Source organism: Carcharhinus amblyrhynchos, chromosome 29, assembly GCF_965287045.1.
Source record: "Carcharhinus amblyrhynchos chromosome 29, sCarAmb.v2.hapA, whole genome shotgun sequence".
Taxonomy (NCBI): domain Eukaryota; kingdom Metazoa; phylum Chordata; class Chondrichthyes; order Carcharhiniformes; family Carcharhinidae; genus Carcharhinus; species Carcharhinus amblyrhynchos.
In genome coordinates this window covers 34,193,911-34,208,036 of record NC_137352.1, presented here as the reverse complement: position 1 = coordinate 34,208,036, position 14,126 = coordinate 34,193,911, and the positions used below count along the sequence as shown (strand labels likewise).

The following is a 14,126-nucleotide window of genomic DNA, read 5'->3' as shown; positions in this document are numbered from 1 at the left end:
GTCTGTTTATCCAGAAACCGGTCAAGGATCAGAACGTAACTGACATCACACCACCATTATAAAGAGAATCAGAATATCCCAGGAAAACAAAAGCCTGGGAGTTTAATAGTTGTGTAAAGTATTGGAAGGAGATGGAGGCAGTGAATGTGGTTTCTGGGAGGGAGAGACTGCTTACTGAAGATTCTAGATTCGTTTGGAAAAATCCCACGCCCATTGTTAAGGGGAGGTGATGCATTCACACCAGGGCTTGATGAGCAAGGTGAGGTAAAATGGAACAGGAGCAAAAGCAAAATACTGGAGATGCTGGAGATTCACTCAGAGGGTGGTGAGTGAATGGAATCGGCTGCCGTCAGTGGTGGTGGAGGCGAACTCGCTGGGGTCTTTTAAAAGACTTCTGGATGAGTATATGGGGTTTAATGGGATTGGGGGTTATAGATAGGTCTATAGATTGGTAGGTGTTGATTTGATCGGCGCAACTCGTGGGCCGAAGGGCCTGTTTGTGCTGTAGTGTTCTATGTTCTATGCTGAAATACAAACAGCAAATGCTGGAAATATTCAGCAGGTCAAGCAGCCTGTATGGAGAGAGAAAGGTTAGAAATGTACAGGATTTGAGCAAGTGAAAAGGGAGAGAAGTCTGGAAAAAGAGATAATCGAGGCAAAGATTGAATAACGAACCTGATAGATTACACATTCCAGAATGTTAGACTTGGCCTTCAGAACATACACAGAGGGGGGTTATCCCTGGAGTGCAGACGATGATAAAGGTGTATCGTCTTTTTTCTCATGATACCTGTTTTGTTTTCCAGGTGAATCATTTGTCAAAAAGACACCCTGACATCAGGATAGATGATGTGCCAGAGTTAACGTTGCCCATTATTAAACCCAATAGGGATTATTATTGTCAGTACTGTGACAAGGTAAGAACGGACAGGTACGACCATAGAATCATTGAATCCCTACAGTGCAGAAGGAGGCCCTTTGACCCATCACGTCTGCATCAATTCTCCGAAAGAGCATCTTACCTAGGCCCACCTCCCACCCTATCCCCAGGGGTAACTCAGCACGGCCAGTCACCGAATCTGCACATCTTTTGACACCGTGGGACAGTTTAGCACGACCAATCCACCTCAGCAATATGTAAATAGTCCAATTCGAGAAGGGTCCATACTAAATCTGATATTGGGAAATTTCCCCAGCCAGGTGATTGAAGTTTCAATGGTGGATCATTTTGGGAATAATGACCATAATTCCATAAATTTTAAGTTACTTAAGGATAAGAGTAGTCCTCAGGTAAAACTACTAAATTGGGGGAAGGCTAACTACGACAATATTAGACAGGGACTGGGGAATGTAGACGGTGTGCCTGGGGTATGCTGATATTCAAGAGCATGTTATTAGTGATAGGCAGCATGGCTTTTTGCGGGAGAGGTCGTGTCTCACAAACTTGATTGAGTTTTTTGAGGAAATACCAAAGAAGATTGACAAAGGCAGTGCGGTGGATGCTGTGTACATAGACTTGAGCAAGGCTTTTGACAAAGGCCCTCTTGGCAGACTGATAGAGAAAATGAAGTCACATGGGATCTACGGTGAGCTGGTAAGATGGATACAGAACGAGCTTGGTCATAGATAGAGAATAGTGGTGGAAGGATGTTTTTCTGACTGGAGATCTGAGATCAGTGGTATTCTGCAGGGATTAGTGCTGGGACCTCTCTTGTTAGTAATATATATAAATGATCTGGAGGAAACTGTAGATGGTTTTGTTAAGTTTGCAGATGACAAAGATTGAGGGAACAGCGGACAGTGAGGAAGATTGCCAGAGGATACTGCAGGATGTTGATAGACTGGAGACGTGGGCAGAGAAATGGCAGATGGCATTTAATCCAGAAAAATGTGCAGTGATTATTTTGGAAGGTCTAATGCAGGAGAGAAGTATACAGTAAATAACATTAACGTAAAGAGGGATCTAGACGTAAAAGGTTCACAGTTCCATGAAAGTGGTAACACGAGTGGATAAGGTGGTCAAGAAGGTGCATGGCTTGCCTTCATTGGTCAGGGCATCGAGTATAAAATTTGTTAAGTCACGTTGCAGCTGTATAGAAGTTGAGTTAGGCGACATTTGGAATAATGCGCACAGTTCTGGTTGCCACACTACCAGAAGGATGAGGAGTCTTTAGAGAGAGTACAGGAAAGGTTTACCAGCATGTTGCGTGCTTCGGAAGGTATCAGCTATGAGGAGAGACTGGACAAATTTGGTTTGTTTTCACTTGAACTTGAACAAGGGGTAGGGGTGGGGATGACAAAAGTTTACAATGTTTTGAGAGGATGGATAGTCGGAGTCTTTTTCCTTGGGTAGAAATGTCAATTACTAGGGGACATCTATTTAAGGTAAAAGGAGGAAAGTTTAAAGGAGATGTAAACGGCAAGGTTTTTATACAGCAAGTGGGAAGTGCCTGGAATGCGCTGCCAGAGGTGGTGGTAGAAGCAGATACAATAGCAATGTTTAAGAGAGATGTTGACAGGTACATGAATAGGCAGGGAGTAGAGGGATATGGGTCACATAGAGGCAAAATGCCTTTAGTTTAGAAAGGTGTCGTGTGGCAGTACAGGCTTGATGGGCCGAAGGGCCGGTTCCTGTGCTGTACTGTTCTTTGTTATTTGTTCTAACCTCTGGATTGTGGGAGGAAACAGGAGCGACCCCCCCCGCCAGCCAAACGGGGTGGGCACTTGGACCGCCCCTGTCGCTGGGTTTGGCCTGGTCTGGCCCCTGTCACTGGGGTTGGCCCGGTCTGGCCCCTGTCGCCAGGGGTCTACCTGGTCTGACCCCTGTCCCCTGTCCCCTGGGGTCTGTCCTGAGTCCCCCACGACTGAGAGATGCTGACTGATATCAGCTTGTATCTCAGCAACTGCCTTATTGGAGGCTCCTTCACAGGTCAAGTTTCTTCAGACCAAAAGCTACTGGTTGCAGTTGTTTGTTGTAAGAGAAATGTTTTGGAAGATACCTGTGGTATTAATTTAGAATTTATGGTGTACAGGTGTACAAGAGTGCCAGTAAGCGAAAAGCCCACATCCTGAAAAACCACCCAGGCGCTGAGCTTCCTCCGAGTATCCGCAAATTGCGACCTGCAGCCCCAGGGGAGCCTGATCCAATGCTGAGCACACACACACAGCTGAAAGGTACCATCGCCACACTCCCTGTCTGCTGCCCACACTGCTGTAAACAGTACAGCAGCAAGGTAAGTGTTCTCCGTGTCATAGAATCATAGAAACCCTACAATGCAGAAAGAGGCCATTTGGCCCATCGCGTCTGCACCGACCACAATCCCACCCAGAATCTACCTCCTTATCCCGACATATTTACCCACTAATCACTCTAACCTATGCATCTCAGGACACGAAGGGACAATTTTAGCATGGCCAATCAACCTAATCTGCACGTCTTTGGGAGAAAACCGGAGCACCCGGAGGAAACCCACGCAGACATGAGAATGTGCAAACTCCACACAGACAGTGACCCAATCTGTGAATTGAACCCAGGTTCCTGGAGCTGTGAAGCAGCAGTGCTAACCACTGTGCTGCCAATGATTCTGGGGATAACTGACAACTCATACACACTTTAAACTCAATGCCAGTGTATCACCTACTGATGGTCACTGAGGGTGTGGTTATGTCGCTCTGAAGCTGTAATAGCTTCAGATGTAAAGATCACTTGCCAATCTTGACAAGCTTTTAATTTTTATTGATAATTTGGGACAATCATTTTGAATAGAATGAAACAAAAAAAGGCAGCAAGGCATCTCAAATGTTCAAAGTGCTATTTAAAAGGCTGAAGCAGAAGCAATCTGTAACTGGAAGCTTTCACCCTGGAGAAAGGTGTGTAGGGATGGGTGTGGATGGGCACTCCATGGGTCAGAGTGGGCACACTTTATCAAACATGCCCCCTGATGCAAGCCATGCCAGTTGTAAGCCTGAGTTTAGAAGGTAAAGGAGAGCTTCTCCATTCCGAGGGCAGTTTTGCTTTGTCAGGTGGTATAGTGAACAAAGTACAGGAGATTGGTTCCGGTCCGTTTTCCTGTTCTATTCACTTTATTGCTTTAAACACCAGAGTACAGAGATTGACCGCAATGGCAGCAGAGTTAGATCTTTAAAAAGAGATATAACAACAGGATCCAATGTGCAAATGAATCTTTACTGAGTTTCTGATTCGCCACAGAAATGAGAGTACCTCATACTCCAGCTTCAGCATGACTGATAATCGTGTACTCACAACTCTAATAATAATCCTATCTTTCATCTCTACATTTCACACACGCTCACATTAAATCACAATCAAAAGATACACAGAAATGACATCACCAGTCAGGAAAATGCACTTGGCTCATTTCAATCTCTGTTACCATGGTTATATAGTTCATTTAATCAGTTCTAATCGCTATTATGATTGTAAACACAGTGATTGGGCCAGCATCACCTGGGCCATGAATGATCTTTACCCATTCCTTCAGCTCTGCATCCTTACCTGCTTCACAATATAAGAACATAAGAAATAGGAGCAGGAGTAGGCCATCTGGCCCTTCGAGCCTGCCCCGCCATTCAATAAGATCATGGCTGATCTGTCGTGGCTCAGTTCCACTTTCCCGCTTTCTCCCCATAACCCTTAATCCCCTCTCTTATCAAAAACCCATCAACCCGCTTCTTGAAAATATTTAGCGAGGTAGCCTCCACCACTTCAATGGGTAGAGAATTCCAGAGATTCACCACCCTTTGAGTGAAGAACTTCCTCCTCAACTCCGTTCTAAAACGCCCCCCCCCTTTATCTTGAGGCTGTGCCCCCTAGTCCTACTGTCTTTTTTCAGTGGGAAGAGTCTCTCCACCTCTATCCTATCCATCCCATTCATCATCTTATACGTCTCAATGAGATCTCCCCTCATTCTTCTAAACTCTAACGAGTACAAGCCTAGTTTATTCAGCCTCTCCTCATAGTTCAACCCCCTCAATTCCGGTATCAGCCTAGTAAACCTCTTCTGCACTCCCTCCAAGGCCAAAATATCTTTGCGCAGGTGCGGCGCCCAAAACTGCACACAGTACTCCAGCTGCGGCCTCACCAATCCCCTATACAGCTGCAGCAAGACCTCCCTACTTTTATATTCAATCCCCTTCGCTATGAAGGCCAGCATCCCATTCGCCTTCCTGACCACCTGCTGCACCTGCAAGCTGGGTTTTTGCGACTCATGCACAAGGACCCCGAGGTCCCTCTGCACCGTCGCCTGCTGCAGTTTTTCGCCCCGTAAGTAATAGTCCTTCCTACCATTATTCCTACCAAAGTGGACCACCTCATACTTGGCAACATTAAACTCCATTTGCCATTTCCTGGCCCATTCGCCCAGCCTATCTAGATCCTTCTGCAGACTCTCCACACCCTCCGCACAATTTGCCGTTCCCCCAATCTTGGTGTCATCCGCAAATTTCGACACCCTACACTCGGTTCCCTCCTCCAGATCATCTATATAAATGGTAAAAAGCTGAGGCCCCAACACCGACCCCTGGGGCACTCCACTAGTCACCATCCGCCAATCCGAATAGCACCCGTTGACCCCCACTCTCTGCCTCCTATTTGACAACCAATCCTCTATCCACGCTAACACCCTACCCCCAACTCCATGTCCCCTGACCTTCTGCAATAACCTCTTGTGAGGTACTTTGTCAAACGCCTTCTGAAAATCCAGAAAGACCACATCCACCGGCTCTCCTCTATCCACTGCCCTAGACACATCCTCATAGAACTCCAGTAAATTTGTCAGACACGACTTCCCTTTAATGAAACCGTGCTGCGTCTGCTCTATCAAGCAATTCCCTTCAAGATGCCTCGCAATTTCCTCCTTAATGACGGATTCTAACATTTTACCTACCACAGACGTTAAACTAACCGGCCTATAATTCCCTGCCTTTTGCCTGGCACCCTTCTTAAACAATGGCGTAACATTAGCCGTTTTCCAATCTTCCGGCACTTCCCCGGAATCCAGCGACGTCTGGAAAATAACCACCAATGCATCCACTATAACCTCCGCCATTTCTTTCAGAACCCTCGGATGCATTCCATCCGGTCCTGGGGACTTGTCCACAATCAGCCCCTCCAGTCTGTCAAGCACCGCCTTTCTAGTAACAGTAATGTCATTAAGACCCTCCAGTCCTACCACCTTTCCATCGCTAACACCCGGCAAATTATTCACGTCCTCCTCCGTGAAGACAGAAACAAAAAAGTTATTCAATACCTTAGCCATATCCCCATCCCCTACCACTAGGTCCCCTTTCTCATCCTCTAAAGGACCAACATTCACCCTAGCCAGCCTCTTCCTTTTTATATATTTATAAAAACTCTTACTATCCTTTTTTATATTAAGCGCTAGCCCAGCTTCATAGTTTCTCCTACCCTCCTTTATCAACTTCTTTGTCAATCTTTGTTGACATTTAAACCTCTCCCAATCCTCCTCTTGCCCACTACTCTTAGCTACTCTAAATTCCTCCGCTTTTAATTTAACACTTTCCTTCACCTCCTTCGTTATCCAGCTTCAGCAGAAAGCTACTGTAACTCACAAAGAGCCCCAGACGTTGGGGTATGTAGGTACTGTGAATCCACATTACCACACCATCAAACTGCTGAACCCTACGTATAGTTTCAAATTATCGACTGGGGAGGGGGATCTGAAGCTCGAGCTCCAGGGATGGTTTAAAGGTATTGGGATTCACATGAAATAGAAGTGAACAGGAAGCAAGAGGACCAAAGAGAAGGGGATTTACACATGGAGCTGTACTACAACAAGAAGAGATTGTTTCAGTTTTTACCAAGGAAGGAGATACTGTCAATTCACAGTGACAGAGGTTTTGAGAAAGTGGACAGGCCGAAAATGATTAAAGAGGAGGTATCTGATTAGAAAGGCTGGCTATATTTAAAATTATGATGTGGAGATGCTGGCGTCAGACTGGGGTAAACGCAGTAAGAAGTCTCACAGCACCAGGTTAAAGTCTAACAGGTTTATTTGGTAGCACAAGCCACTAGCTTTCGGAGTGCCACACCTTCATCAGGTGAATGGTGATGAAGGGGCAGCACTCCGAAAGCTAGTGGCTTGTGCTACCAAATAAACCTGTTGGACTTTAACCTGGTGTTGTGAGACTTCTTACTGTGTACTTAAAGTTGACAGGATCAGATAAATCTTTAGGATATTGAGAGAAGCGAGGGTGGAAATTGTAGAGGCACTGACTGTGATTTTCCAATCCTCCTTAGACTTGGGTGGATCTGGAGGATGAGAGAATTTCAAATGTTAGCCCTTGTTCAAAAAAGGGATGCAAGAGTGAGCTTGACAACAACTGACCTGCTGGTGATGCCAATATTCTATTAAAGAGTTTAAAAAAAAGTTTAATAACGACTTTGCTTAATTACTTGCAGCGCAGGAAGAGGTTAAAATGTCAGGCATTTCATGAAAACTGATATTGAATTTGGATCAGGGACTGACAAAATTAACGTAAACGCGATAACTAATGAAGAAAATCCTGGTACCAGAGGAAACTGGGTTGGCACTGAAGAAAATCAAGTTGCACAGCAAGTGGGGTTAGTGTGGGGGAACGTTACAGATTGGATCGCTCCAAAGCGAGTCGGTGTGGACTTAATTGATCAAATCACCGTCTCCTGTGTCAGAATGACTTTTGGCTAAAGAGTGAAAAATCTCCAAGAGCTGGCAGTCTCTGCCCCAGAGTTTTAGTGGATGTTGGAGAGAACATTGAGGATGTCCAAACGGTAATCTTTCAATGTTTTCTAGAATGTTTCTTTTAAATTGGAAATTTGTGCGTATCACTTCTCTGAACGTTAATATAGGAAATCCAGGGAACTGTAGAGCAGTCTAACATCCATCCTCTGAAATTACTCAAAGATAAGGTGACCAAAGATTGGTCTGGATTTGTGAAAGGCAGGTGGTGAGTTAAATCTGACTCGAATGATTTACGTTGGTTGAATTGTTACATTTTTCCTGCCTTGGGAAGATTTATCGTTACCCTGGTGGGATTCCAGCCTCAACCTGCACAGAAACGGATTACAACATGTGAGGCCTGAATGAGGACAATGATTTCTGTTCTGAATAACTGCATTTGTTCTGTCTCCAGGCAAAAATGGTGCAACATATCCGCAAGAAGCATACAGACGTTCTCCAAGAGAATCCGAATGCACTGCAGACACTTCCTGCACAAACACCTATTGTGGCCACTGTTATCAGTGCAGCACCAGCTGTCGTGAACACAGATGGCCCGACTGGAGACACCATTGTGGTGAGGACAAGACGCACGTCCTTGATGCTAATTTGGGACTACCAGATAATTCACATCAAACAGACAGAGAGAAAGGACGAGAGACTCAGGCAGAGGGGCAGAGGCATGGACTGGTGGGGATAGAGAGAGACACCAGCAGCCAGACACAGAAACAAAGTGAGAGGTGCAAAGGCAGACACTGAATAAGAGGCATAGAGGGAGAAGTGTTGAGGCAGACAGAGAAACAGGCAACAGCTGCAGAGACAGACTGAGATACACAGGCAGCCAAACATTTAGAACCATAGAACACAGAAACAGGCCTTTTGGCCCCTCTTGTCTGTGCTGAACCATTTTTCTGCCTAGTCCCAGTGACCTGCACTTGGACCATATCCCTCCACACCCCTCTCATCCATGTACCTGTCCAAGTTTTTCTTAAATGTTAAAAGTGAGCCCACATTTACCACTTCATCTGGCAGCTCATTCCACACTCCCACCACTCTGTGTGAAGAACACCCCCCCCCACCCCTAATATTCCCTTTAAACTTTTCTCCTTTCACCCTTAACCCATGTCCTCTAGATTTTTTTCTCCCCTAGCCAAGCCTGCTTGCATTCACTCTATCTATACCCATCATAATTTTATACACCTCTATCAAATCTCCCCTCATTCTATTACGCTCCAGGGAATAAAGTCCTAACCTATTCAACCTTTCTCTGTAACTCAGTTTCTCAAATCCTGGCAACATCCTTGTAAACCTTCTCTGCACTCTTTCAATCTTATTAATATCCTTCCTGTAATTAGGTGACCAAAACTGCACACACTACTCCAAATTCAGCCTCACCAATGTCTTGTACAACCTCACCATAACATTCCGACTCTTATACTCGATACTTTCATTTATAAAGGCCAGTTTTCCAAAAGCACTCTTTACGACTCTATCTACCTGTGACACCACTTTTATGGAATTATGAATCTGTATTCCCAGATCCCGCTGTCCTACTGTTTACCTTGTATGTTCTACCTTGGTTTGTCCTTCCAAAGTGCAATACCTCACACCTGTCTGCGTTAAATTCCGTCTGCGTTAAATTCCATCTGCCGTTTTTCAGCCCATTTTTCTAGTTGATCCAAATCCCTCTGCAAACTTTGAAAACCTTCCTCATTGTCCACTCCACCTCCAATCTTCGTGTCATCTGCAAATTTGCTGATCCAATTTACCACATTATCATCCAGATCATTGATATAGATGACAAACAACAATGGACCCAGCTCTGATCTCTGTGGCACACCGCTAGTCACAGGCCTCCACTCAGAGAAGCAATCCTCCATTACCACTCTCTGGCTTCTTCCATTGAGCCAGTGTCTAATCCAATTTACTACCTCTCCATGTATACCTAGTGACTGAACCTTCCTAACTAACCTCCCATGTGGGACCTTGTCAAAGGCCTTACTTAAGTCCATGTAGACAACATCCACTGCCTTCCCTTCATCCACTTTCTTGGTAACCTGATTGGTCAAACATGACCTACCATGCACAAAGCCATGTTGACTCTCCCTAATAAGTCCCTGTCATCCAAGTATTTGTAGATCCTATTTCTTAGTTCTCCTTCCCATAATTTACCTACTACTGATGTCAAAATCGCGGCCTCTAATTTCCCGGATTACTTTTTGAGCCTTTTTTAAACAACGGAACAACATGAGCTATCAGCCAGCACCTCACCCATGGATACCGACATGTTAAGTATATCTGCCAGGGCCCCTGTAATTTCTCCTTCGAGATCCAAGACAATATCCTGTCCGGTCCTGGCAAATTATCTACTCTGATTTGCCTCAAGACAGCAAGCACCTCCTCTCCTTTAATCTGTATAGGTTCCATGACCTCACTACTTGTTTGCCTTATTTCCATAGACTCCATGCCAGTTTCCTTAGTAAATACGGATGCAAAAAACCCATTTAATATCTCCCCCATTTCTTTTGGTTCCATCTGATCTTTAAGAGGACCAATTTTATCCCTTATTATCCTTTTGCTCTTAATATTACCTGTAGAAGCTCTTAGGATTATCCTTCAACTTTTCTTTTAACCCTCCTGATTTCCTTCTTAAGTAGTTTCTTGCACTTTCTATACTCCTCAAGCATCTTATTTGCCTCCTGTTGCCTATACATGTCATACATCTCTCTCTTCTTTATCAGAGTTCCAATATCCCTCGAGAACCAAGGTTCCTTATTCTTATTCACTTTGCCTTTAATCCTGACAGGAACACACAAACTCTGCACTCTCAAAATTTCTCCTTTGAAGGCCTCCCACTTACCAATCACATCCTTGCCAAAGACCAGCCTGTCCCAATCCACGCTTTTTAGATCCTTTCTCATTTCTTCAAATTTGGCCTTTTTCCAGTTTAGAACTTCAACCCGAGGACCAGATCTATCTTTATCCATGATCAAGTTGAAACTAATGGCGTTGTGATCACTGAACCAAAGTGCTCCCCGACACAAATTTAGCTCATTCTCTGAGAAAATGGCAGTGGATGGGTTTCTGTCAAGACCGTCAATTACAGGCATCTTTATATGAATTAGAAATCACTGTTCAGTCCTTTCCTCATCTAGACCTGGTACCATTTGCAAACCCAACCTGTTGTAATCTCCTGGGGAAACTGGTGAGATGTTGAGTAAGACAAATGCATCAACCATTTGACAAAGCTTTCAGCTGGAAATTAATGAAGAACAAATCCAATTGTCCAGCTTTGTTGCCAGGTCCATGGCTATTTAGGTCAGGCAGTCCCGTAGTCAGCTGGGGTACTACCACTAATCTCAATGCTCAAAAAATAGTTTAAATTAGTCGCAGAAAGCAGAGTATGCTTTTGTAGCTATTAAGTGAATACAGGATAAGTTTTGGGAATGCATGACAGCACTTTCCATGTAATCTCCTTTCCACTAGAATACAACAGCCCAGCCGATATCAGGGAGGGGAGTTCTGTATGTTTGAGATATCTTTTATTAGCCACTATGGGGGGAAAATGCAATTGAATTCCATTACTTGTTAAGGCTGCTCACTCACTGGGATTGAGAAAACTTCACAATACATTCAGCACAACTTACAGTGGATTCCCACATTAAGTTATAACCGCTTTGAGTTACAGTACACACTCAGTACAGCGGTCTGCTGTAGCTCATGCTCACTGCAGGTGGGATGTGTAAAAAAAAAACTTATGATCTTTGGGAAATATTAACTTTTAAAAATAAATTCAAATTCCCAGTTACTAATTGAAAAAGTTAAACCACAGGATTTCATGTTTTAAACAAAAACTTTTATGATACAAGAATTAAACAAAACAAATACTACTCATTTAAAATCTCTCTCATAGACACTTGAATTTTTAAACTCCAAAATCTCAGAAGATCACTTTCCATTCTGTTTTTAATTCCACCTGAGTTCCCCGAAATGTTACAGGATCTTGAAGGTTCCTTCATTTCTTCTAAGACCAAACCAAGGTGTGCCACAGCACCTGGGGATTTATTTTGATTGTCCTCAGTTTTGTTATTTTTATCCAAGGCATGGATTTCTTGAAATCTTTCCACTTGCATTTGGCCAGATTCTATCGTGATTGTGAACACCCCAGCCCGAGCATGGGGCCTCTCTGCTTTTTTTTTGGTCAGTTAGAAAGACCCTTGTCTCATAGATCTTTACCACTGGTCTGAACTGCTTCCAAGCACAGTAGCCACTATTACTGGCTAATAACTATTTTTCTCTCTCTCACTCTCTCTCTGCTATGACTGTAATTAAACACAGTTGCACTCAATGTAAAAGAGTACCTTCCCCTGGAACCTGTCCCCATGGCAGCGTTGCACCCTCGGCATGTCCCAGTTTGTAGAGGGGGTCAGTGGACTTGAAATGTTAACTGTGTCTCTCTCTCCACAAATGCTGCCAGACCTGCAAAGTTTATTCAGCATCTTCTGTTTTTATTTCCTAAGACTTGCTGTTTTATGGCCCTCACTCTGTATGTACACATTTGATGCATTAAGTGCCTTGGGTGATCCGGGAACTTCTGAATTACAGAGTTTCAATTTAAGTTAATTTCCACAGATTTAAAAGTTACATTCTGAAAAAATGAATCATGAAATGAAATGTTTTCACAAGGCGAATTGAATTTTCTCTTTCACACAGACAACTGATCTGCTGACACAGGCAATGAGCGAGTTATCACAGACGCTGACGACAGATTACCGCCCACCTCAAGGAGATTATCAGCGTGTGCAGTACATTCCTATCTCTCAACACCTCCAATCAGTTCAGGGACAGCAGCCTCAACACATCCAACTCCAGGTGGTACAGGTGGCACAGGTAGGTTGGGTTAGGGGTATGCATGTATGCTCAAAATAAGTAAGAGGACCGGTCTTTAACAAAGAAAAGCAGAGGCTAGATGGGAAATACTAAGCAAAAGCTATGGGTGTGGAAAACTTGGGTGGGCAGGACTGAAAACATAGTAAAAGGAAGGAATGCAGGAACAGGAGTGGGCCATTCAGCCCCCTGAGCCTGTTCCATGATTTAATTAGGTCAGGGCTAATCAAAGCACTTGCTTTGGTCTTTATAATCTTTATTACTCATGCTGATTATCATCCTTCAGCTTCAGCTTCTAAATTTTCAATTAATGCCAGCCTCATTAGCTTTTTGGGTTATTTAGTTTCAGATTTCCATCACCCTTTGTGTGAAGAAGTGCTTCTTGACATTATCCCTGGCCGAAATAGTTCTACCTTTTAACATTATGTTTCCTTATTCCCACTAAAGGAAATAATTTCTCTCAATGGCCAATTGGATAATTCATCTTCAATGCTTAATCTTCTGTACTCGAGCAAATGTCAGCCAAGTCTCTGCAATCTATAACCATTTTAACTCTGATACTAACCTGAGAATTTGCACTTTACTCCCTCCAAAATGTACTCCAGGCCAATTTACCCTCCTCAAAGTATCCAGAACTGAACTCGAAATGAGGTCTGACCAGTGCTTAATATAACTGTGACACATTGGGAATGCCACTAGACTGGCAATCAAGATCCCAGGCTAAAAGTCTGGGTTCAAATCCCACCACAGAGCTGGTGGAATTCAAGTTCAGTTAATAAACCTAGGATTGAGAGCTAGTTTCAGTGATGGTGACCATGTAACTATCACATTGAAGTCTCATTGCTTTTGCCCACTCACTCAATCTCAAAATGCCACTTTGCCACTTTCTGTTTGCGTATAGATGCTGCCAGACTTGGATATAAGACTTTCCATTCCTTCATCCAAGTCATTTATAAACATAGTGACAAGTTGAGGCAAATTCTTAGAGAACATCACTAGTCATCTGCCAGATTGAGTGCCTATTGTCCCTACACGTCGGCCCAGTTGAATTCATGATGAACTTAGCCACATCAGCCACTGTGGAATATCAGGGCTCGGATGAATTCCCAAGATGCACAGTATTAAGTGGGAAGTCGGCCTCTGCAGATTCCTGCAACGCTAAATCCACCAGTGTAAAATTGGGCAAGATGTCCTGAACATGCCCGGAAATTTACTCCAGAATACTTACTGTTAATCACTGACATAGGACCAGAGTTGAGAGCGGTTAACAGCAGAAACTATATTGGGAAGGCCTCAAAATGTACTTAGAATAAACTGATTCAACAATTAACACTCTGCTCACCCATCTATCTCCTGCCCACCCACAAAAGGCATCCCTTCCTTTGATGGCCTCAAAGAAAGTTTGGTTTTTGTACTCCTTACCTCCGAGTGCTTCTCATGGTATCTGAGCGCACTCAAATAACCACTTCACCAGTGGCAGAATCCTGCAGATGGGATTGGGAA

At 43.9% G+C, this 14,126-nt stretch overlaps 1 protein-coding gene across 6 annotated transcripts in view; it reads left to right on the top strand.

Moving 5' to 3' along the window:
- prdm10 (PR domain containing 10) overlaps positions 1-14,126 on the top strand; it is a 151,054-nt gene that overhangs the window by 116,785 nt on the left and 20,143 nt on the right. For all 6 annotated transcript variants that reach the window (XM_080214528.1, XM_080214524.1, XM_080214527.1 and 3 more), the window contains 4 exons: positions 807-917; positions 3,033-3,233; positions 8,152-8,313; positions 12,450-12,626. In XM_080214528.1, the coding sequence (XP_080070654.1) occupies positions 807-917; positions 3,033-3,233; positions 8,152-8,313; positions 12,450-12,626 (651 nt within the window). The remainder of the gene's footprint in view (positions 1-806; positions 918-3,032; positions 3,234-8,151; positions 8,314-12,449; positions 12,627-14,126) is intronic.